Source organism: Bubalus bubalis, chromosome 4, assembly GCF_019923935.1.
Source record: "Bubalus bubalis isolate 160015118507 breed Murrah chromosome 4, NDDB_SH_1, whole genome shotgun sequence".
NCBI lineage: Eukaryota > Metazoa > Chordata > Mammalia > Artiodactyla > Bovidae > Bubalus > Bubalus bubalis.
The window spans coordinates 149,034,568-149,057,752 of NC_059160.1; the positions used below are offsets into that span (position 1 = coordinate 149,034,568).

General features: G+C 40.2%; 1 protein-coding gene across 4 annotated transcripts in view; it reads left to right on the forward strand.

Moving 5' to 3' along the window:
* The first annotated feature begins 2,485 nt into the window (after positions 1-2,485).
* The window catches only part of VCL (vinculin), a 108,830-nt gene continuing 88,130 nt past the window's right edge, over positions 2,486-23,185 (forward strand). Inside the window, exon 1 of one of the 4 annotated variants that reach the window (XM_045165555.1) lies at positions 2,486-2,865. In XM_045165555.1, coding sequence (XP_045021490.1) covers positions 2,698-2,865 — 168 coding nt within the window. In that variant the 5' untranslated portion in view covers positions 2,486-2,697. The remainder of the gene's footprint in view (positions 2,866-23,185) is intronic. The other 3 variants (XM_045165556.1, XM_045165557.1, XM_045165558.1) reach the window with 3 other exon arrangements.

The window sequence follows — 23,185 nt, forward strand, 5'->3', positions numbered from 1 at the left end:
CATCCCTTGGTGGTCTAGACGCTGGCCCCTAGACCCCAGTCAGGCTCTCCTGCCCCATTTAGTGACTATTACCTGCTATTCTGCCTTACTCTGCCTTGGGCAGGGCTCTGTGTGTTCCACCAATAGTATCTAGGGTTAGGCAAGTGGGTGGCTATTCTCAACCTAAGCTATTTAATATCAATGCCGCAGCATTTCTTTGCACTTAACTCAGTGGGGGTGAGCTTCTTGCCTTTCTTTATCATTACAGAGAGGGTCTCAGTGTGGAGGTTGTAATACCTTTGGAGGTCACCCATTTACTGTGAGTTAAGGAGGCAGGCCTATGGGAAGGGGAGATGCTTGACTTGGCCTCCTTGTCCTTCGCTGGGAATAGCATGTTAGTCCAGCAGCTAGCAGGTGGGGGCTTCAGGCAGCCAGTAGGTTGCATGGGCCCCCAATTTCCTGTGGGGGGATCTGCATTTATGCCAAAGGTATACCCCTGCCCAGGGAGTGTGACATTAAATAGCAGATAAAAATACTATGACAGGTTGAGAGACCACCAAAGAAAGGAGTAAGCTTTACATTTTAGCATCTTTAACTGCACTTTTTCCTGCTTTTTGATCCACATTTTTATTTTGCACTGAGCCCCACAAATTTAGTAGCTGGTCCTGTGTGTGATCTTAGAAATTACAAAGTATCAAATTCTAAGTTTCTTAGAACTTCAGTTCAGTTCAGTTCAGTTCAATCACTCAGTCTGTCCAACTCTTTGCGACCTCGTGAACTGCAGCACGCCAGGACTCCCTGTCCATCACCAACTCCCGGAGCCTACCCAAACTCATGTCCAGTGAGTCGGTGATGCCATCCAGCCATCTCATCCTCTGTCACCCCCTTCTGCTCCTGCCCTCAATCTTTCCCAGCATCAGGGTCTTTTCAAATGAGTCAGCTCTTTGCATCAGGTGGCCAAAGTATTGGAGTTTCAGCTTCAACATCAGACCTTCCAATGAACACCCAGGACTGATCTCCTTTAGGATGGACTGGTTGGATCTCCTTGTAGAACTTAGAAAATAACAAATAAATGTTAGCTTAAAATAGAGAAATCCATTGCCTATAAGGACATGAAAGCAGTAACAAAAAAGTAGAGCTACTATGAGAAGGAAAAGTAGAGGACTTAGTAACACAAGGTAGAAACAAGATGTATACTACTAGGCAAAAACAACTTCAAGAATTGCACAGTGAAACACACACTAGTTTAGCCTCTTGCAAAATGCGGGTCCTTGAAAAACACTTGCCTTTGACTTGAGCATCTTCTGCTTGGAGGTATCAATGAAAGTGTTTCATCTTGGAATGGGGAAGCTTAGGCAAGAGATTTTGAGGTGAGGAAGACATTTAGAAGATGTCTTCTACACAGCATGCTGTGAGAAGCTTAGGCAATTTGGTCTTATCTATCAAAATGTATGGATTTTTGCATTTTTCACTTCATTTCTAGGTTCTCCTTAAATACATCGAGGGGTTTCCCTGGTGGCTCAGTGGTAAAGAATCTGCCTGCCAATGCAGGAGATGTGGGTTTGATCCCTGGGTTGGGAAATGCCCTGGAGAAGGAAATGGCAACTCACTCCAGTATTATTGCCTGGGAAATCCCATGGACAGAGGAGCCTGGAAGTCCATGGGGTGGCAAAAGAGTCAAACATGACTTAGTGACTAAAATATAACAATACAGAAGCAAGTACCATTATATTCATGCAGAACTGTTGAATAGGGAAAAATCAAAATGTCCATTACTAGGAAACTGATTTCATGCAATGGAATATCATGCAGCCATCAAAAGAATGAAGTCCACCTAGACTTATATTTACCAAGAAAGAGATAACCAAGGGGATTTTATTTAAGGGGAAAAAAAATCAAATTCCTGGAAAATGTTTAATCCCACTTACTCAGAAAATATATATGTACAAGATAGTGAGTAGACAGGGCTAAAGCAAAGGTGTAAATCCTGCACACCAAACTGTTAACAGTGACTATCTCTGAGGATGGCAGTGGGTGAAGTGTGTGTGTGTGTGTGTGTGTGTGTGTGTGCTTGCGCTATGTGTGAATGAATGGGACACATGTTCCTCTGGGCACCTCTGCTGTTTGAAAGCATTACGGAGAGGAAGTGGAAAGAGTATTTTTAGGGCGTCGTGTGAAGGAAAACTTGGGGAGCAGGAAACAGACTAATGGCTCTCGGGTCTCCTCAGACTCCAGCGCCGCCAGAGGTGAGGAGACCCCGCCCCACTGAGGTGATTCTGCAGAGGGGCGGAGTTCTGCAGAGCCGACGCGGGAGGCGGCCTCGGGGGCGGGGCCCCCGGCTCCAGCCTCTCGCTCCGCTCCCACCATGCCCTTATAAGGAGCGCCCGGCGTTAGGGCTCGGGAATCCGGTCGCAATCCCTGCGGCGCAGCCCCAATCCCAGGCCCCTCCCTTGGGAATGGGGGCGGGGCGGGGTCTTGGCGGCGCGGCTGCGGGGGCGGAGCATATCAAAGAGGGACCAATAGGAGTGGAGGCCTGGGTCTGAGCGGAGCTTCCATTGGGCGCGGCGACGCGAGCGGGCGGAGCGCCCGTGAGGCTGGTTACACTGAGGGAAGCCCCGACTCTGTAGTCGCTGCTCCGAGTCCGTCTCCGTGCGGGTCCCCGGCCCCTGGTTCTCAGTTCTCTGTAGCCCGCGGTTCGCCGCCCCGCTCGCCGCCGCGATGCCGGTGTTCCATACGCGCACGATTGAGAGCATTCTGGAGCCGGTGGCGCAGCAGATCTCGCACCTGGTGATTATGCACGAGGAAGGCGAGGTGGACGGCAAAGCCATCCCTGACCTCACCGCGCCTGTGGCCGCCGTGCAGGCGGCGGTCAGCAACCTCGTTCGGGTGAGTGCGCTGGGCCTGGGATGGGGATCGGGGGCAGGAGACGTTCCTGGGGTCCTGGCTCGCCTCACGGTTCCCGGTCACTGCCTGTGAGTTTGCGCGTGGACTCGGGAGCCAGATCGCCTCAGGTTTGAATATTGACTCCCCCGCTCCCTGACCTTGAGCGAGCCCTCGGGCCTCTCTGAGCTTCAGTCTCCTCATCTATAAAATGGGGACAATCCTAATAATGCCTGCCCTGCGGGTTTCTTGTGAACGTTCAGTGAGGTGGTATTTATAAAGTGCCTAGCCCAGCTTATGACTTGTAGTAAGCGCTCAGTAAATGCTAGGTGTTAGGTTGTCTGATAGCCCCTTTCCTTCAGCTGGCTGTCGCCCCTCCCGTTGACAGCCTTGCTCTCAGCTCCTTTTTAGGCCTCCCCAGCCTGGCCTCTGGGCTGGCGGGCTCCTCTACTGACTCCCTGCCTCTCCTTCCAGGGAGTCTTAAATAGGAGCCACGTTGTTCTCCCTTCTGATACTTCTGACCCTCACCTTGAAACCTGCTTCACCCACCACCCCTTCCCAGAGCTCCGCGGGTCCGGCCCTTTTGTCCACTTGTCTTACTGATCCCTCATGTCTGTCTCCTCCCTTCCTGAGGAGTCTACTTCTGCTCACACCTCTGGCACTCACAAACGCCGGGTGACTTCTTTATGCAATAATTCGTGAGCACCAATCCCTTTCCCCCTTTCGCTTAACCCCGCTGCTTTTCATTCCCGCCCCCTCCCCCAACTCCTGTGGAGATTTCCACCTGGCTTTACCTGCTGTCACACGGCTTCCTCCCCCTGGGGCCTTTCCAGACCCAGGGGCCCTCCTCGGCCCCTCCTCCTGACAGGAAGCAAGATGGAGCTGCCGGGAGAGGCCTGTGGAATCTGGGATCTGCGGCCCCTGCCGGAGGAAAGAACGGGGCGTCTCCTCCCCAAGCCACAACTTTCCTGGATGGCTAAGTGGCTCCGCAGACCCCTGTCGCCCACAGCGGTGACTCGTAACTGAGGTGGTTCCTGGACGAGGCGGAGCCCGCTTCTGAAATGGGAAAAGAGGTGCCCAGTCTCCTAACACCCCGCTGGCTAATATCACACTTTTCTTTCCCACCCTGGGTGGGTGACTCAGAAGGCTGCTGCCTGTGAGAAGCAACTTTGGAAAAAGTTCCTAAGGCTTCCCCACCGAGCTGTGTAAATAGAGTGTGTCAGGGTAGTTAGGAGGCTGGGAGGCCACTGTGAGTCTGGGTGCGGCTTGGGCTCCTTATCTGATTAGAGCACTTCAATGCACTTCAGCTGCTGAAAGTCTTCCTCAGTCTTCAGGGGCCCAGTTCAGGAGACTGGTAACTAGAAGACACTATTGACCAAATTCCCCATCTGTTTTCCCTGTAGATTTAGTTAGACTGTACTCAGGAAGAATACTGTGTTCACTCAAAATGTCTAGTTCTACATTGTTTTTATTTTTTTATAACTAATTTTAATCTAAGGCTCCAGAGTACATTCTTATGTAGTGTTGTCTAACATGGCTGCATTCCAGGCCTCCATTTTTCAACAAATAGGAAACAATGTAAAGAGACAAGGTAATAGTGTCCCTCCAAGGAGTACTTCAGGAAATGAAATCTTAAAACCACATGTTGCACTTGGAACAGAGCTGGTGTAGTCTAGGGGCTGATATCTGGCTAGGCTATTTAGAGAAAAGTTATTTATGAGCTTCAGTGCATGAATTAATAAGAATTGAATGTCTGTTGTATAGGGAACATTTTAATAAATCAGGTTTTCAGGTTGAAATGTGCATTAGAATCACCAGTGGGGCTTTTTAGAAATAAAGATGTCCAGCTCCCATCCCAGACTTACTGAGGAGGTTGGGTCAAGGTCTTTGTGTTTTTAAGAAGCTCCATAGATGGCTGTGATACAGTCCCTTAGTAAACATTGTAATAGATTCTGTGAGACAAACACAGAAGAAACGAGGGCAGTGATAAGCTAAAAACAAAATTATTACATACTTTCCAATACATTACAAAAGAAGAAATTTGATAGGAGTTAGCAGAGAGAAAGTGAGGAGGATTGTGTTGATAGTCAGTGGTGAACAAAAGTACTTGTGATTAAGTCACTGCCAGGTTACAGCAAGTAGATTGTCTTGACTCGCTCAGGGAGTCAAGCTGGAGAGAAACTGGAGCTGAAGTTGGTGCATGCTGTATGGGCAGTTTAACAGAAGTTCAATAAAATGAAAAAGAATGAAAGGGTGAGGATAAGAGTGTGTGAGGGAAACTGTATAGATTGTGTTCTGGGGAGCCCAGAGGATTTACCCATTGCTTGGAATTCTGGGTGACTGTTGTGGCCCTTGTGTATTTGCTACTGAATATTGTGATGAATTGTGTACATGTGTCAAATTCCTAACTAGATTGTGTCGCATATGATATGTATGTGCTCCCCAGTTCCTACCCTTAACATTGGCACATGGGATGGCTTGATATTGTTGAAGGAAAGAAGGAACTATGGGAAGGCAGATAAATTAGGAGACTAAAATTGGTTGGTCATGAAGAAAATGAGAGGACTTTGGGTTTGGCAGGCAAAATGGAGCAGGAAATAGAACTATTTTAGAAATACAGTAGAAGAAGTATTAGTAGAGCCTGATTATAGAACTCTCAGGGAAGAAATGTGATGTTCCTCTAATGAATCTGATTTTTGAACAAGTATTCCAAAATGTATGCAATTCACATTTCTTTCAATTACCTTGGGAGGCTGTATCCCTATTCCAATGTTTCTCTTTGGGATTTTTTTTTTTTTTTTAACAGATTATATATATACAAATAAATTTGTTTTATTTTGGTCAAGAAAATTTTGTCTGAAGTGGGTATTGCTTAACCTTACTACTATTTTTGAGTCTAAAGTGACTTTTGAATATTTCCAAAATGAAAATATACCCAATGATGATGAAATTCTACATTGTTAAGCAGTGGTCATCCACTTATCAGATCGGTATTTATTGAGAACCCCCTTTTAACATCAAAGCAGTAAGTATTATGTTGGCCAGAGTAAGTATAATATTGGATTGAAAGTTATAAGTGGCCCAGAGAAAGTGATGTATGGAAGTTCAGAGGAAGATGAGGTCACTTTTCTTGAGAACATGGGGAAGACTTTATGGAGAAGGTAACCTCTGAACTGGCCTTAAAGAATATGGTATTTGAACATTTAAAGATGTAATCCTGGGGATGGGGGAGCCTGGTGGGCTGCCATCTCTGGGGTCGCACAGAGTCGGACACGACTGAAGTGACTTAGCTTAGCTTAGCTTAAGAAAGGCATTATAGGTAGAAAGGACTACCTAAACAGAGGCATAGAATTACTGAGAATCTGAGGGAGGACCAAGTTTTGATTTAGGGAATCATTAAGCAAAACATTTGGATTTGTAATTTTTCATATAATTTGTTAAGTAAAAGTAGTCTGGTCACTTTATGTATGTATCATCACAATTGAGTCATCACTTTTACTCCACCCTTAGAGAGAGGGTAGGATGAGATTATTTACATGTCCTTTTTTCTAGTGAATAAGATCATTTTTAAAAAAACAGCTTTGTTGATATATAATTTACATATCATACAATTCACTCATTTAAAGTGTACAATTCCGTGTTTCTCAGTGTATTTATAGAATTGTACAACATCTCCAGAGTCTAATTTTAGGACATTTTTGTTCCCTCAGAAAGAAACTTCATACTCATTACATTCACTGATTTTCTCCCATCCCCTAATACCCCAGCCTTAGGCAACCATCAATTTGCTTTCGGTCTTTATGGATTTGCACATTTTGGACATTTCATGTAAATGGAATCGTAAAATATGTGGCCTCTTGTGTCTGACTTTTCACTTAGCATAATGTTTTCATCTGTGGTGTAGTATGTGTCAGAAATTCATTCCTTTTTGTTGCTGAATAATATTCCATTGTATAAAATAAGGCCATTTTAAACACAGAGAGTGATTCTAATGCAGTAATAAAACAAAGAGGGGACCTAGGAGAAAGAAGGGTGGGAAAGGAAAAATAGAGGAGGGGTACAAGTTCTAAAAGCAATGTGAAAAATTCAGAAGTCTTCGGCTGTCTGTGTTGTAGCATGGTATATAAATTTTTCTTTTTTCCCATTGAAGTGGCCCATAGAAATCTGAGTCTTTGTGACCGTAAAGTCATGCCAGTTTTGTTAATGGGGTTCATACACTTTGCCTTCTCCATTGCATCTGAGGGCATGTGTTGTAATTACTCTTGGGGCTCATGAAATATTTATTTTGGGAGTTTTGTGGCTTTGACTTTTATGAGCCTCACCTATATATCATACCCTGTTGGGACCAGCTCTGGGACAAATAGCAGCATTGTCTTTAAACTGATAGATGGGAAAGACTGTTCTGTTCTTAAAAAGAAATCAGCAGTTTATTTTGTTGTTAATACGTTATCTGTATTAACATCTGAAATTATTCCTACTTTAATTTCTTTTGGTTGATGTTGGACTTACTTCATTTAAAATAGATAGCAGTGTTTGGGTGACAGGGCTATGGGTGATCTTTCTTTTCTTAATATTCTGTATTTTCTAATTTTTAAAATGGAAATATTCATTCCTATATTAAGGAAAAATTAAGGTAAATAATAAGAATGTATAATTCTTTATAGTTTATAAAATGCTTTCATATAAACATATATATAATCTCATAGCAATCCTTTAAGGTAGATATTGCTATGGTCCCAATTTTACAGATGAAGATACTGTAAATCAGTTATGTAACCTGCCTGCAGTGGCACAGCTGCTTAGTAGTGGAGCTTGGACTCGAACTCTGTTTCTCTCACTCTGGACCCTCTGCTTTTTTCACTTTACCATGCTGTGTCCACTTGTCCTGGATCTGGCAAGATTATCTGTTTAAAGCCTGGCTTTGGCATGGCCTGTGTGAAGGGCCTATATTAAAAAAATGATGTGAAGGTAGTGTTCTGTTTCACAGCGACATTTAATTCTGCAGCTTAAAAAAAAATAGATACAGATAGTACAAAAGTATTTATGTCTGTGAAAGATAAAGACTTTTTCTAGTGTATTTAGCTGCTTAGCTTGAAGTCTATTAGAACTAAATAGTATTTAAAGTAGGTTTGTAGGATTTCTTTATATTTAAATAGTATTTAAAGTAGGCTTGTGGGTTCTTTGGGGAATTATGAAGTTTCATTTGGAACAGATCAAAAGAGATATACAAATGGGACTTAAATCTGCTCATGACTGAGAGAATGGAAGAGTTTTGGAGACTGTGTTTCTACAACTATGTTTATAATTTTAGTGGAGCCCCAGTTTAAGTATTGGTTTATATATATATACTGACACTATAGAAAGTTGGGCTTTTCTAAAGCTGTTTTATAAATAGCACTGGTATAACAGTGGACACAATAAAAGTTATTTTATATTTCATGGACAAAATAAAAGTTATTTTATATTTTATGGACAAAATAAAAGTTAAAGTCCTGTGCTGTTAATCACAGTATCCTAAGCTGACTCTTTTTGCCCTTGTCAGGAGTAAGGATGGCTTTAAGGCAACTGCTTTTATAGATATGGGACTAATTTGGATTTTAATATTTCTTGTATATTTGTTAAAAGAGTAGTCTGGTAATTTTATATACTTAATTACTGGTTATTTTTACACACACACACATATATATCTATAATACTTATGTTTTATACATATCACAACTGAGAGGGTCATTATTTTAAAAGCTTTCTGACAACTTCCTGGTCTTGCTGGCACACCTTGAAAGAGGGTAGGATGGGAACATCTTAATACAGTATACAGCCAGCATATCGGGTATTGTTTTTCTCTTTTGACAGCCATCATACTTGGTCAGTATTTGTCTTCACTGGGTTGAAGGTTTCTCAATGGCAGGGACCATGTCTGTGTGTTTGCATCTTTATTTCCAGTGTCAAGTTGGTAATAGGTATGAAATATAACTTAAAAAATACTAAATACATAGCATTCATTTTTTTATGCACAAAATATTATAATAGAAATTTTTGTGTGGCAAATATCTTCCATCCCCAGCTTTTAAACATCTGGTGTACTGAATTTGAACAGTCTCTTCAAATTTATAATAGGCCTCATCTGAAACAAGTAGAATGTATACTGAGAGGGAGGAATGAATGGCTAACTGCCCATTGTTTGAGATAACAAAAGTGTTAGGCTATTTTGGGTTGTGGTTCTCTGTTTCAGAGTCATTTCAACTATGCAGGCCACTTACTAAATTCATAATGTGCGAATATGTTGCCTCCTGTCTGAAAGTGGCATTGAGATTTTGCATTCTTTTTGAATTTTTTTGTCTTTTTAAAATTTAACAGTTTAGTCCAGGGGTTGATATAGTGTTTGGAGCTCTGCTAGTTATAGTGCAGTATCATACTATGAGTCATCAATGCCTCATTAAAAGATTTTTATTTCCTTGAACCATATGGCAGAAGACAAAGATTTCGGAAAGTTGATCTGATTCTTTTTTGTGTTCTGGCTGATCTGCGGCCCAACTTTTTCAGTGAACCTTGTGTCATGGTCACGACGGTGGGGTATATTTTTACATAATAAACCAGCATTAGAGCAGTATCAAAAGAAGTAGCCGTATGGAAAGAGCAAATGTCAGAGATCAGTTGGTATCCCAGCAAGTTTTCTCTCTAGGATAATGCTCCGTGCTCAGGACTCTTGCTGAGAAAGGGTTATTCTGTCAGTTCATGTTGCTTTCAGGCCAGTCTGCTTTTAAATCTTCCCATATAAAAAGGACTAAAAGAAGAAAACAAACTTTAGCCTTGGCTTTTTTAAGCTCCAACAGCCTTCAGTGCTATGTAGTATAAATATTTCAGAGTGAGCTTTAAGGGGTAAAGTTCAAATCTGTAATAAGACTCTGAAACACCCAGAGATGAAAGTTTATATATGTGAGAAAGGACCTCCCACTGGAGGCTTTCATCTGTCTTTCTGTTACTTGTCTGGACCTGTAGAATCCTTACAGTATACATTTGGGTATATTGGGCCACACAGACAGTTAAGTTCAGATAACATAAGTTTCGAGTTATCTAGGTGACTACTCCTCTGATTTTTTTTCTGTAATTTTCTTATTCAGTTTCTGTTGGGAATGGTTATGAGAGGAAGGCTATCTTACTTGTTTCTCCTTAATAATTTACAAAAAAAGTTAATTAGGGAAGGAAGTTGAAATAAATATATAAGTAGAGGATTTTTGTTCATTTGTATTTTTATCATAGTTAAACTATTTTATCTTTCATTTAAAATAATACTAGTGAATAGTATACTATCAATAATTATTTTTGTCATGCTGAGCCTTCATATAGTCTTTCAAAAAGAACGGTTTTTCTTGTTACAACAGTATTATACTTTTTATTGTTGAAATTTATAAAAATCTATAGTCACAGTCTTCTTACAGTGTTTCTCAGCCTTTTCCAGTCTTTTACCTCTACTCCAAACCCATTTGTTTCCACAGATATAAATACAAACTTAATTATATATAGATGCACCAGTTCTTATCCCTTTCCCACCACTAACACCCCTCCTCCCAAACCATTTAATTCACTTTACTGCTCAAAAATTTGCAAACAAAAGCAAGGAAACCCAGTCTGTTATAACTACCCAGGATTTTCACTGCCATGTGCTGTTTGGGGAGCCATAATGCTTAGCTAACAGCTCTTTCGGTGAAGACAATGGCACCCCACTCCAGTACTCTTGTCTGGAAAATCCCATGGATGGAGGAGCCTGGTAGGCTGTAGTCCATGGGGTCACTAAGAGTCAGACACAACTGAGCGACTTGACTTTCACTTTTCACTTCATGCATTGGAGAAGGAAATGGCAACCCACTCCAGTGTTCTTGCCTGGAGAATCCCAGGGATGGGGGAGCCTGGTGGGCTGCCGTCTGTGGGGTCGCACAGAGTCGGACACGACTGAAGCGACTTAGCAGCAGCAGCAGCAGCAGCAACAGCTCTTTAAGTGAGTGGCGAATGAAATAAGTTCAAAATAATGGGCTGGGTCCGGAAAGAACCTCTAATCTCAACATCCTCTTTAAAGATATGGGGTCTTTACATTGAATAAGTTTGTGCATTATATGTACACAAAGGGATAAGGTATGATAGAGTAATGAATAAAAGAGGACTTGTATAATTAGATATAGGCAGTTAGGGAGTGCTTGCTTTCTTTCCAGTCCCTTGGTAAAACTATGTAGATCTTCTGTTCTTATATGCTGGGTCATCAATCTTTAGATAATTGATTTGATTGATTGTGTGCTTGTTACTCTCTCTCTCCCTACTCCCCTAGGCTGTCTCCCTCTAAGACTGCTGGTTTCTGGAGGGCAAAGACTGGTTATATTCTTCTTGATATTCCCAGTGTTGTCCTTATCGTGGTATCCCAGGTGGTGCAGTGGTAAAGGATCTGCCTGCCGATGCAGGAGACTGGAGTTTGATCTCTGGGTCTGGAAGTTCTCCTGGAAGAGAAAATGGCAACTGGTCCCAATATTCTTGCCTGGAAAATCCATGGACAGAGGAGCCTGGTGGGTCCTCTGCCCATACAGTCCATAGGGTAGCACAGAGTCGGACATGACTGAGTGCACATGCACACTTATCCCATCTCGTGCTCATAGTATTCCTGTGATAAATGTGTTGTGCTTTGATGTTCACTGTAGCCACTAGTCATCCTAGGTTTATTCATGATGATAAAGATAGCTCACTATCTCTTGCCTCCATTGGATGACTTGGTATTCTCTTCTGCCCTTCAGTTCAGTTCAGTTCAATTCAGTCGCTCAGTCATGTCCGACTCTTTGCAACCCCATGAATCGTAGCACGCCAGGCCTCCCTGTCCATCACCAACTCCTGGAGTTCACTCAGACTCACGTCCATTGAGTCGGTGATGCCATCCAGCCATCTCATCCTCTGTCGTCCCCTTCTCCTCCTGCCCCCAATCCCTCCCAGCATCAGAGTCTTTTCCAATGAGTCAACTCTTCGCATGAGGTGGCCAAAGTACTGGAGTTTCAGTTTTAGCATCATTCCTTCCAAAGAAATCTCAGGGCTGATCTCCTTCAGAATGGACTGGTTGGCTCTCCTTGCAGTCCAAGGGACTCTCAAGAGTCTTCTCCAACACCACAGTTCAAAAGCATCAATTCTTCGGCACTCAGCCTTCTTCATAGTCCGACTCTCACATCCATACATGACCACTGGAAAAACAGATTCATAAGTATTATATTGTGTTGGTTACATAATTGGAACTTTAGATTCCAAAAACTGTTACTTCTATCAGAAGTCAGCTTTTTGGATTGGTATGAATGTGGGATGTGTGTATGTATAGAGGATGAGAGGTAGTGAATCTTAGAACTAAAAATGTTTTACAAGTATTGTTAAGTTGCAGAAAATAGAGTCTTGGCCCTTAGAGAATTTCCCACTGATAAGATTTCCAGTTGAATGATTTTTAAGGGGAAAGTGGCTGAATTTCATTGCAGTTGGCCACAGTCCAAGCCAAAGTCATTCCTTCTTTTGAAATAAGCTTAATTTATTCCCATAGGTAGGCTTTCTGTGAAGAAAGAAAAATGGTATATTGGTTCTTAGATTTGAAAGTTGAGGGACCAACTAGCAACTTATCTAGCTTCCCTGTATTTCCAGCCTTCTCTGTGTCCCCACCCCATCCCTGGAGAACTGGATCATCTTTTATCTGTAAGGTGGACAACAAGTTTTTATTCATTTAATTCAAATAGATAAGGATATCCGAATGTGCCGGTAAATTTCTAGTAACACTCAATTTTCTTATTCTATGGCTGTCACTCAACAGCAAAATTAGTTATCAGACTCTAGCTATGCACATTGCCTGGTGTTCTGAATGATTTGTTGTCATTCAGTCACTAAGTTGTGTCCAACTCATTGTCACCTCATGGACCACAGTATGCCAGGCTTCCCTGTCCTTCACAGTTTCCCAGAGTTTGCTCAAATTCATGTCCATTGAGTCAGTAATGCCATCCAACCATCTTATTCTCAGTTGTCCCCTTTCTCCTTCTGCCCTCAATCTTTCCCAGCATCAGGGTCTTTTCTAATGAGTCGGCTCTTCACATCAGATGGCCAAAGTATTGGAGCTTCAGCATCAGTCCTTCCAGTGAATATTCAGGGTTGATTTCCTTTAGGATTGACTAGTTTCATCTTGCTGTCCAAGGGACTCTCAAGAGTTGTCTCCAGTGCCACAATTCAAAAGCATCCATTCTTTGGCATTCAGCCTTCTTTATGGTCCAACTCTCAGATATGGTCTGTGGCCTCAAGTTGTTAAAACACAGGTGAAATTTATGATCTTATAAAAGATTTAGCTTATCTACATTCTCTCCATGCATCAAATTATTGTGGAATTTAAATTATTTACTTTAAAGGGTTGTGTGTTGGTGACAATAGTTTTTATTCCTTGGAGCCATGGAGAAAGTATGAGTGGTCTAGCAGCAGAACACTCAGGTGGTGTGCCCCCAGTTAGGAAAAGAATTCTGATCATTGGCTTCAGCTTCCCTCTTCCTGTGATTCTCTAGGCACAGTGGGTATTCATTTCCTCAAAGCTGGGTGCTGCTTGTGGGCCATCACATGGGCTGTTCCCTCTGCCTGAGCTACTCTTTACTTGGATTTCGAAGTAAAGCTGTTCTTTACTTGGATCATTTCTGTTAATCCATATTAAATATCAGCTTTTTAGGGTTGACTCTAAAAAGTCAAAGGTTGACCTCCTTGACTCTGCCTTCAAAACTATGTTAGGTCCCTCTATCATATGATTATTTTTTTCTTTATTGTGCTATTTAAAATTATAGGTCATTATTTGTGTGATGATTACTTCTTTAACATCTTTTTCCCTCTAGAGTCCCATGGGCAAATACTGGCTCTGCTGTGTTTGCCCCTGAATTTCCAGCACCCATCGAAGTGCTTGACACATAGAAGAGTCATAAGGAATGATTGTTGAATGAACAAGAGGGAAGACCACTTGCTGCTTCCCTACCCCCAGACTGTTCTATGCTTCTTTGGAAAAATGTATATCATGAGTGGGTGAATCTTGGCAAAATTTAGCTGCCAATTAGGAAAGCAGCTGTAAATCATTGCTTAGCATGGGGTATTGCATGCAGTAGGATCATCCAATTCATGTTTCCTGAATGAATAAATTCTAGGCATAGAGTCCTGGAGTGCAGATGGGGATAATCCTTTTCAGCATAGAATCATGCAGGGTATGTAAATGTAAATAAAAATATAGCGTGGGTCTGGGATTCTCTATTAGTTTTGATGCTTTGTAAATGAACAGCTTTGGCAACGTGCATCTAGTATGAGTTAGCAAATACCAAAATCAGATATAGATATAAGGTACTCCCCTGGAGAAGGGTATAGCAACCCACTCCAGTATTCTTGCCTTGAGAATCCTATGGACAGAGGAGCCTGGTGGGCTACAGTCCATAGGGTCACAAAGAATCAGACATGACTGAAGTGACTTAGCATGCATGCACGCACACAAGGTAATTCAGCCTAGAATATAATGGTTAAGAGTAAACTCTTAAGGTTTAAATCCTGCCATTGATTGACACCTACAACATATATAACATTGGAGAAAGTATTTAATTTCTGTTTCTCATAGTCCTCTTCTGTAAAACAAAGCTAATATTAGTATCTGACTTAGAGTATAGTATTGTGAAGATTAATGAGTTAATAAAAATATTTAGAACTATGCCTGACAGGTAAGAGCTCAGTGAGTGTTAGATATATTAATATATTTTCACATGGTTTTTAAGTTATATTTTAAATGTTAGTCTAATGAAAAGGCAATGTTGATTTTTTTTTTTTAATGTCTAAGTATAACTCCTAACTTTTACTCAACAAGGCAATGTGCCAGTGAAAGCTTTCCATAGAATTCCATATGTTGTGGAATATACAGTTTTATCAACTGTGGGGAAAATATATCTCACAGTTTAGGTGCCTGAGCCTTTGATTGCCAGTTTCTCGCGATTTAAATCAGACATCTAAATTTATGATTGATATCTCCTTTATTTGGAGCAATAGTGAGGGTACCCACCCCAATTTAAAAGCAAAAATTGAGACTTAGGATTTGAGCTGTATTCCAAGCATTCATTATCCTATTTTCTAAAAAATAAAAACACTGAAGGGGTAGTCATTAAAATAAATGGAATTGGCTCTTATAGGTGGAGCTGAAAACTATCATGCATTTGTGAGATAGAATTCATCTTGTTCTGGAACAGCCAAATTGATTTAACAAATATTTAATGACTACATATTATGCTGGATACTGGAAAAGGTTAGTATCTCTAGCTTGAAAGGAAGGATAGAATCTCTTCAAATGTGCCATCAATATAAGAGTAATAGATGGACTTCCCTGGTGAGTAAGAATCCACCTTCCAATGCAGAGGATGTGGGTTTGATCCCTGGTTGGAAAACTAGGATCCTACATGCCCTGGGACAGTTAAGCCGGTGTGCTGCAACTGCCGAGCCCCTGTGCCACACCAAAGCCCAGCACAGCCCTTCTCTCCCCCGCTGCCCCTGTCCCCCGCCAGAAGAAATAGTGAGTTAGAAAAAACTATATTATTTCTAGTGTTTCACTGGTTTTCTGGAAATTTTTTAACATGCATATTTAGCTTCAAAATCTTAAATTAATTGGCACCTTTACTGTTTACTTGAATAAAATGGCAAAGTATTTGTAATCCCACTGTCCCCTTATATATGGTTGTCTGAGATTTTGTTTCTCTCTTGTTTTTTTCACCCCGTAAATTAGACACTGTTGTTCTCTTATACTGTTGCTTTCCCCCTCATTTACCTATGTGTTCACCGTTTTCTTTGTGATATAAGAGAAACAGTGAACAAATCTCCCTTCTTCCTGAAGTCTCTCCTTTACTAATATCTTTAGGTGGGTCTTTGGGCAGTACACACTCTAGTTCTTCTATCTGAAAATATCTTTTATTTTGCCATCTGTTTTTTGAAAGATAATTTCATTGGATATACAAAAATAGGCCAGTAGTAATTTTTCTCCAGCACCTTGAAAATATTATTCCAGTATTTTCTGCGTTCACATCTGCCATCAGTCTAATTGTTATTTTGCTCCAGATGATGATTTCTTTCCTTAGTGAGTTTTAAAGTCCTTATTTATCTTTCTTGGGATTTTTTGGGCTCCCTGATTTTGAGGGTCAGTTTCTTTTATCAATGCTAGAAAATTCTTAACTATCATCTCTTTGAATTTTTGCCTTTCTTCATTTTGTTCTCACCCTTTGGAAGCGTAGAGATTTTCTCACTCTATCCTCTGTATATCTGAACTGCTTATATTTTCCATTTCGTTATTTCTTCAGCTCTTCCAGTTTGTTCGTTCTCATTCAATTGGGTCTAATATGCCATTTAATTCAGCCATTGAGTTTTTTATTTAAATGGCAGTATTTTTCATTTTTAGAATCGTATCTTTTTCAAATCTTGTCAGTATTGGTAGTCTCTTGTTCTTTCATCATACTTTTTTAAAAAGATTGCTTTTATTTTCATTTTGTTTGATGAAAAACATCTTGGAGTGTAAGGAACTATGAGAGTAGAAAGGCACTTATAAAATCTGTTGAAATGCCAGGAAATCATTACTGTTGAAGTCACTGATTTGTTTTTTTTTTTTTTCCTCTTTTAAAAAATTTTTATTGTAGTAAAATATACATAAAATTTACTGTATTAACTATTTTTAAGTATATCATTTTGTGGCATTAAGTACATTCACATTTTTGTTTAGCCATCACCATGATCTCCAGAATCTTTTATTTTTCTCAGTTGGAACTTTGTACCCGTTAAACCCTAACTCCCCATTTCTTTCTTTGGTAAGTGCAATTCCACTCTCCATCCCACTTAATTTGACTTCTCTAGGTACCTTATGTAAGTATAATCATACTGTAAGAACAGTATTTGTTCTTTTGTGAGTGGCATATTTCACTTTGCAATGTATCTTTGGATTTCATCCATGTTGTAGTAAGTATCAAAATGTCCTTCCTTTTTAAGGCTGAATAATATTCCATTTCATCACATTTGGCTTCCAGCATTTGGCTAAGGCAAGTAATGCTGCTATTTTATCACACTTTTAATGCTTTCTGAGGTCTGGATTCTGTCCCCGAGGGGTATAAACTGACGAACTCATGGGGGACTGCAAACCCAACTTCTAATATAAGGGAGCAAACTTGTAATCAAAGTCTGAAGGACCTTTTAAAGAGTAAGGTGGAAAGAAGACAAGAGGGAAAGTTCATTCTGTGTTACAGAGAAGCAGTGTTTGAAGCATGAGAGAGTGCGCTAGCCAGAGAAAACCTGGAATGCCTTCTGAGCAGAGAGAATGAAAAGATAGAAGAGTGTGAGTGTGCCATAGGGAGTGGGGAAGCTTTAGTGATGATACTGTTAAGGTAGATTGTGCTAGTTTGTGAAGGGACTTACATGCCATAATCACTGAACAAACCTCCAATTTTTGAATAAGTGAAAATTTTACCCTGGTTCAGAATTTAAAATAGTGAATTGTCTCCATCCTACCCTTGAATTCCAGCCACCTTGGTTCCCTCCTCAGAGGAAACTAATGGATAAAGGAGACCAAATGTCTTGAGTGTGCTTCTAGAGATAGTTATGCATATTCAGGCAGTTGTATTCCTCTTATACAAATGGTGACCTATTACTGTGTTTTTGTTCCTTGATTTTTCCCCCCTTAACCTGTTTAGATGGAGAAGGCAATGGCACCCCACTCCAGTGCTCTTGCCTGGAAAATCCCATGGATGGAGGAGCCTGGAAGGCTGCAGTCCATGGGGTTGCTAAGAGTCGGGCACAACAGAGCGACTTCACTTTCACTTTTCACTTTCATGCATTGGAGAAAGAAATGGCAACCCACTCCAGTGTTCTTGCCTGGAGAATCCCAGGGACGGGGGAGCCTGGTGGGCTGCCGTCTATGGGGTCACACAGAGTCGGACACGACTGAAGCGACTTAGCAGCAGCAACCTGTTTAGAACATTTCTTATCAGTTTATGTAGAACTTTCTCTTTTTTTTAAATTACATTTTTTTTCTTTCTGGGCCATACCACGTGGCATGAGCAATCTTATTTCCCTGACCAGGGATCGAACCCCAGGCCCCTGCAGTGGAAGTACAGAGTTCTAACCACTGGACCACCAAAGAAGTCCTATCTTCCTTTTTTTTTTAAATTGAAGTATAGTTGATGTACAATGTTATATATTATAGGTATAGTGTTATAGATACAGTAGAGTAATTCACAATTTTTAATGGTTATAGTCCATTTACACTTATTATAAGATATTGGGAATATTTTCTGTATTGAATAGTATATCCTTTTAACTTGCTCCATACAAGCTTTCTCTTCTTTTGATAGTTACATAATGATTCACTGATGGTTGTAACACAGTTTATTTAACTAGACCCTTGTGGAAGTACCTTAAGTTACTTATGATCTTTTACTAATTCAGGCAGTGTGGCAGTGAATGACATAGATATGCCATTTTATATGTGTGCAGGTACATTTATAGGATAATTTTTAGAAAGGGAATTATTTTCGTGTTATATTATGTTCATGAACTCTGTTTCATGAACATTCTAAGCCCTGGATGTTTAGGCAATGGAGGGATTTTAAGCTGACGTTTAACATGGATAGTTTTGAGCTTTAGTAAGACATCCCTGGTAGTGGTGAGGAGATAGATCAGCAAGTGAGACACAGGAGTTGGAGAGCCACCATTAAAAATGGTTAAGGTTGCCTTCAAGCAGCGGGAGGGATGCAGATAAAGAGGGGACATTCTAGAGAGAGCGTCTTTATTACGTAATTTACATTTGGATTCATAGTATTCTCAACAATATGTCAGTAAAACAAATGTTTTAAAAACTATTTTACGTATCCTCAATTATTTTATCTATACTGTGTGCTTATCATTCCCATTTTATAGGTGGGATAACTAAGGCGCATAGAACCTTGAGCTAGTAAGTGGCAGGGCCAGTTTTAATTATGCAAATAAAATCACTTTGAACTGCATGACAGAATAACTAGAATCCTTATCAAATTTCAAAGAAGTCAACAATTTTATTGACACAGCAAGTTGTATCCACACTTTTTTGATCTCATGTGGAAGCAGGAAAACTCTAGAGAAGACAGAAAGAAAAGATCTAATTGAAATTGGAAGCTCAAAGAAAGGTCTGTAAAGGAAGGACTGACTATACTTACCTTTGAACTCAGGTATGCCAATGGTTTTTAATTACTCCAATGTGTATTCCAAGATGGCATGGAAAGATTTGTATGCTAAGATGTTATGCACAAAACAGCAGACAGATATGTTTAGAATGATCCCATTTTGTATTATTTTATATGTGGAAGAGCATATACTAAAATGTGGTGGGATTGAGTCGTGGGATTTGAGGTTAAAATTTTTTGTTTTTCTTAACCTAATTCATGTTTGTCTTCTAACAGTGAACATGTACAACTTTTGAAGTAAAAAAAAAGAGATAAGCAAGTATTTTCCCACATCTTTTTATCATTATTGTTTGCATTATTCTCACTGCCTGGAATTATTCTTCCTCTCCTGTTTAAAAGGGGTCCAGAGTTGATGTCACTTTCTCCATGAAGCTCTATTTAGGTTGCTTAGTTGAAATTAGTCTCTAATTTTGCTGTGTTTCCACGAGGCGTGGCCATGTTTCCTATCAAATACTACCATGAATCGGAGCAGCTGTACTGTGTGCCTGTCTGTTTGCACCCCTCTTCTTCCAACTCCACCCAGCTTCCAAATTTGAGGTCTAGAAACATGTAGTGTTCCCACTGACTCTGATGCTCACACTTGATAGAACCTAGAATGTTGAATTGGTTGTATTTGTAGCAGTGCAATATTTTCCTCTGTCAGAGCAAGCAAAGATAGATATAAATTCTGAGTCACAATCAGCAGGGTGATTTTTAAATTCTGAGGGCAATGATATATCTATGTACACGGATGAATACTCTTTCCTAATTTGAGAAGGCTGCTGAAAATTCTCTGGAGTGAAAGGAGCCATAAATAAATAAACATCACCTCTATAACTGCCATATCTATTGCATCTCTAAAACCAAAACATAAAAGCTACATTTTACCCGAGAACTTTTATCTTGGAACTGGAAATTCTAACTTGGGTTGTTTGTTTGAAAGCTTCCACAGAAAGGCAAATTCCTCAGTCATGAACTCGACTGCAGGCACTGAGGAATGGGAATGCAAAAATCACCTTTTTCCCCCTTCCCTGGAAATTGACCTCTTTTATTATGTTTGTGAAATAAACCTTTTCCTCATCATTTTTTAAAGTAGTGTTTTGTTGATCCTTCCATATCATCTCCCCGCCCCCCTTTTCTTAAAGCTACCTGCCTAGATTAGGCTTTAATATTACCTGTTCTTGAGAGTTGTCTACTAATTTCTCACTCTCATCTATTACTGGCAAGTAAAGATTCTAGGATCAAAATCTCCAGGGATTTTCTTCTGTCATACTTTCCATACGAACTCTCAATTTGGGATGACTTCCATTTATGAACTAAATATAGACATTTATTGCCCTGTAATGAACCATTAGGAGAATACTTGATGTTTAGTAAGGACTGAAGAGAAGAAGATTGTAATTTAATGTTTAGGTGCATTGCCAGCATTGTTTTTAGTTTTTAAAAAAAAACAAACAAAAAATAAAAAACTAGATGGATGAATGGACTCATCGTAGTGTAATTCTCTCAATTCTATTTCTTCCTTTTGCCCAACTGAGAATAAGTTTCCTAAGATGGTAGCGCCAGAACTTCCTAATGGGTTTAGTTATCTGTGGCAACTGCTGAACAGATAGATATCTAGGCTGCAGTATAGATAGTTTGTATTAGGAAGCAAATGAAGCAAAAGGAAATTGACTTTAATATTCTTGTCAAAGTCTTTTTGATTAGACTGATTAGACCAAGGCTTTGTCTAATTTGTTACTGTTATATGAAGAACAGTGATGAAATGCAGTCTGCAAAAGGCATAAACATGACTAGTGTTGCTGTAGATGGTTGATAACTTTTTTCTATCTATACATCTCAGGCCAGTTTATTTCACTTTTCAACAAGTTTAAAACTAAGTGTGCTCAGCCCATATATAATCTCACTAAATTATATTTATAGTAGTTGAGAAGAAAAATAAAAACATTAAGAAAAGCCTAAAGGTAAAACTTTGGGGGTTTTATAGGTACTATAACACAGGAGTTTTTCCTATAAGCATTATATTGGGAGCCTTAACCATTTGACACATTAATATCACAAAACATTGAATTTCCAGTTCTGGTTGCTTGTAAGAAGTGTGTTTGTAGCTTGAAGTAAGAAATAGAATAGTTTTACTTATGGCCCTAATTGAATGGATCAGAGTGTCTTTTACAGCCTAGAGCCAAATTAAATTACTATACTGAAAGTGACTCTGAATAATTTCCAGTTACCAAGCAGGATGGTTCCCAACAGTAGTAACAATACTTATTTTTGTCTTTGGGTTACTACTTCAAGTTTGACTGTACTGTGTTTTTTTAAAAGGGCTATATTGTTAATCATTCCTGGTTCAATTTTGAAAGCTAGTTGTAGCCAGGTTGACTCAGTTGATCATCTCTAAGCAAGTAACAGTTAAGAAGCTTAAGCAACTGAAGCCCTAATGAGCTTGACCCCTGTTTGCTGTGTAAATCTTCCAACTTCTGGGAAGGAAAATCAAACAACATCAGTTGTTTAAACTTCATCTTGATGGTTTATATTTGCCTGTTGTGAACTTTAAGTTTTTCTTGTCCTTCTTGCCATCTGAAAGTTCCAAAGAATTGTAAAATCATGCAGAATTACAGCAGAAAACTTGAGACATCATTGAATGTGTCTTCCACATTTTTGAAAAACACTGAATAATGGTATTTGCGACTCTGTGGACTGCAGCGTGCCAGGCTTCCCTGTCTTTCACTATCTCCCAGAGTTTGCTCAAACTTGTGTCCATTGAGTCAGTGATGCCATCCAACCATCTCATCCTCTATTGCCCCCTTCTGCTCCTGCCCTCAATCTTTCCCAGCATCAGGGTCTTTCCCAGTGCGTAGTCTTCACATCAGGTGGTCAAAGTATTGGAGCTTCAGCTTCAACATCAGTCCTTCCAATGAATATTCAAGGTTGATTTCCTTTAAGATTGACTGGTTTGATCTTGCTGTCCAAGGGATTCTCAAGAGTCTTCTCCACAATTCAAAAGCATCAATTCTTTGGTGCTCAGCCTTCCATATGGTCCAACTCTGATATCTGTACATGACTACTAGAAAAACCATGACTTTGACTATATGGACCTTTGTTGGCAAAGTGATGTTTCTGCTTTTTAATATGCTGTTCAGGTTGGTCGTAGCTTTTCTTCCAAGGAGCAAGCATCTTTTAATTTCATGGCTGCAGTCACCCTCTGCAATGATGATCCCCAAAAAATAAAGTCTGTCACTGCTTCCACTGTTTCCCCATCTATTTGCCATTAAGTGATGGGACGAGATGCCATGATCTTTGTTTTTTGAATGTTGAGTTTTAAGCCAGCTTCCCCGGTGGCTCAGATGGTAAAGAATCTGCCTGTAATGCAGGAGACCCAGGTTTGATCCCTGGGTTGGGAAGATCCCCTGGAGAAGGGAATGGCTACCCACTCTAGTAGTCTTGCCTGGAGAATTCCATGGACAGAGGAGCCTGGTGGGCTGTAGTCCATGGGGTCTCAAAGAGTAGGACACAACTGTTTATTTAACTTATATGCAGAGTACATCATGAGAAATGCTGGACTGGATGAAGCACAAGCTGGAATCAAGATTGCTGAGAGAAATATCAATAACCTCAGATATGCAGATGACACCACCCTAATGGCAGAAAGCAAAGAAGAACTAAAGAGCCTCTTGATGAAAGTGAAACAGGAGAGTGAAAAAGTTGGCTTAAAACTCAACATTCAGAAAACTAAAATCATAGCATCTAGTCCCATCACTTCATGGCAAATAGATGGGGAAACAGTGGAAACTCAGTGGCAGACTATTTTTTTGGGCTCCAGAATCACTGCAGATGGTGAGTGCTGGCATGAAATTAAAAGATGCTTGCTCCTTGGAAGAAAAGTTATGACCAACCTAGACAGCATATTAAAAAGCAGAGACATAACTTGCCAGCAAAGGTCTATCTAGTCAAAGCTATGGTTTTTCCAGTAGTCATGTATGGATGTGAGAGTTGGACTCTAAAGAAAGCTGAGGGCCGAAGAATTGATGCTTTTGAACTGCGATGTTGGAGAAGACTCTTGAGAGTCTTGGACAGCAAGGATATCCAACCAGTCC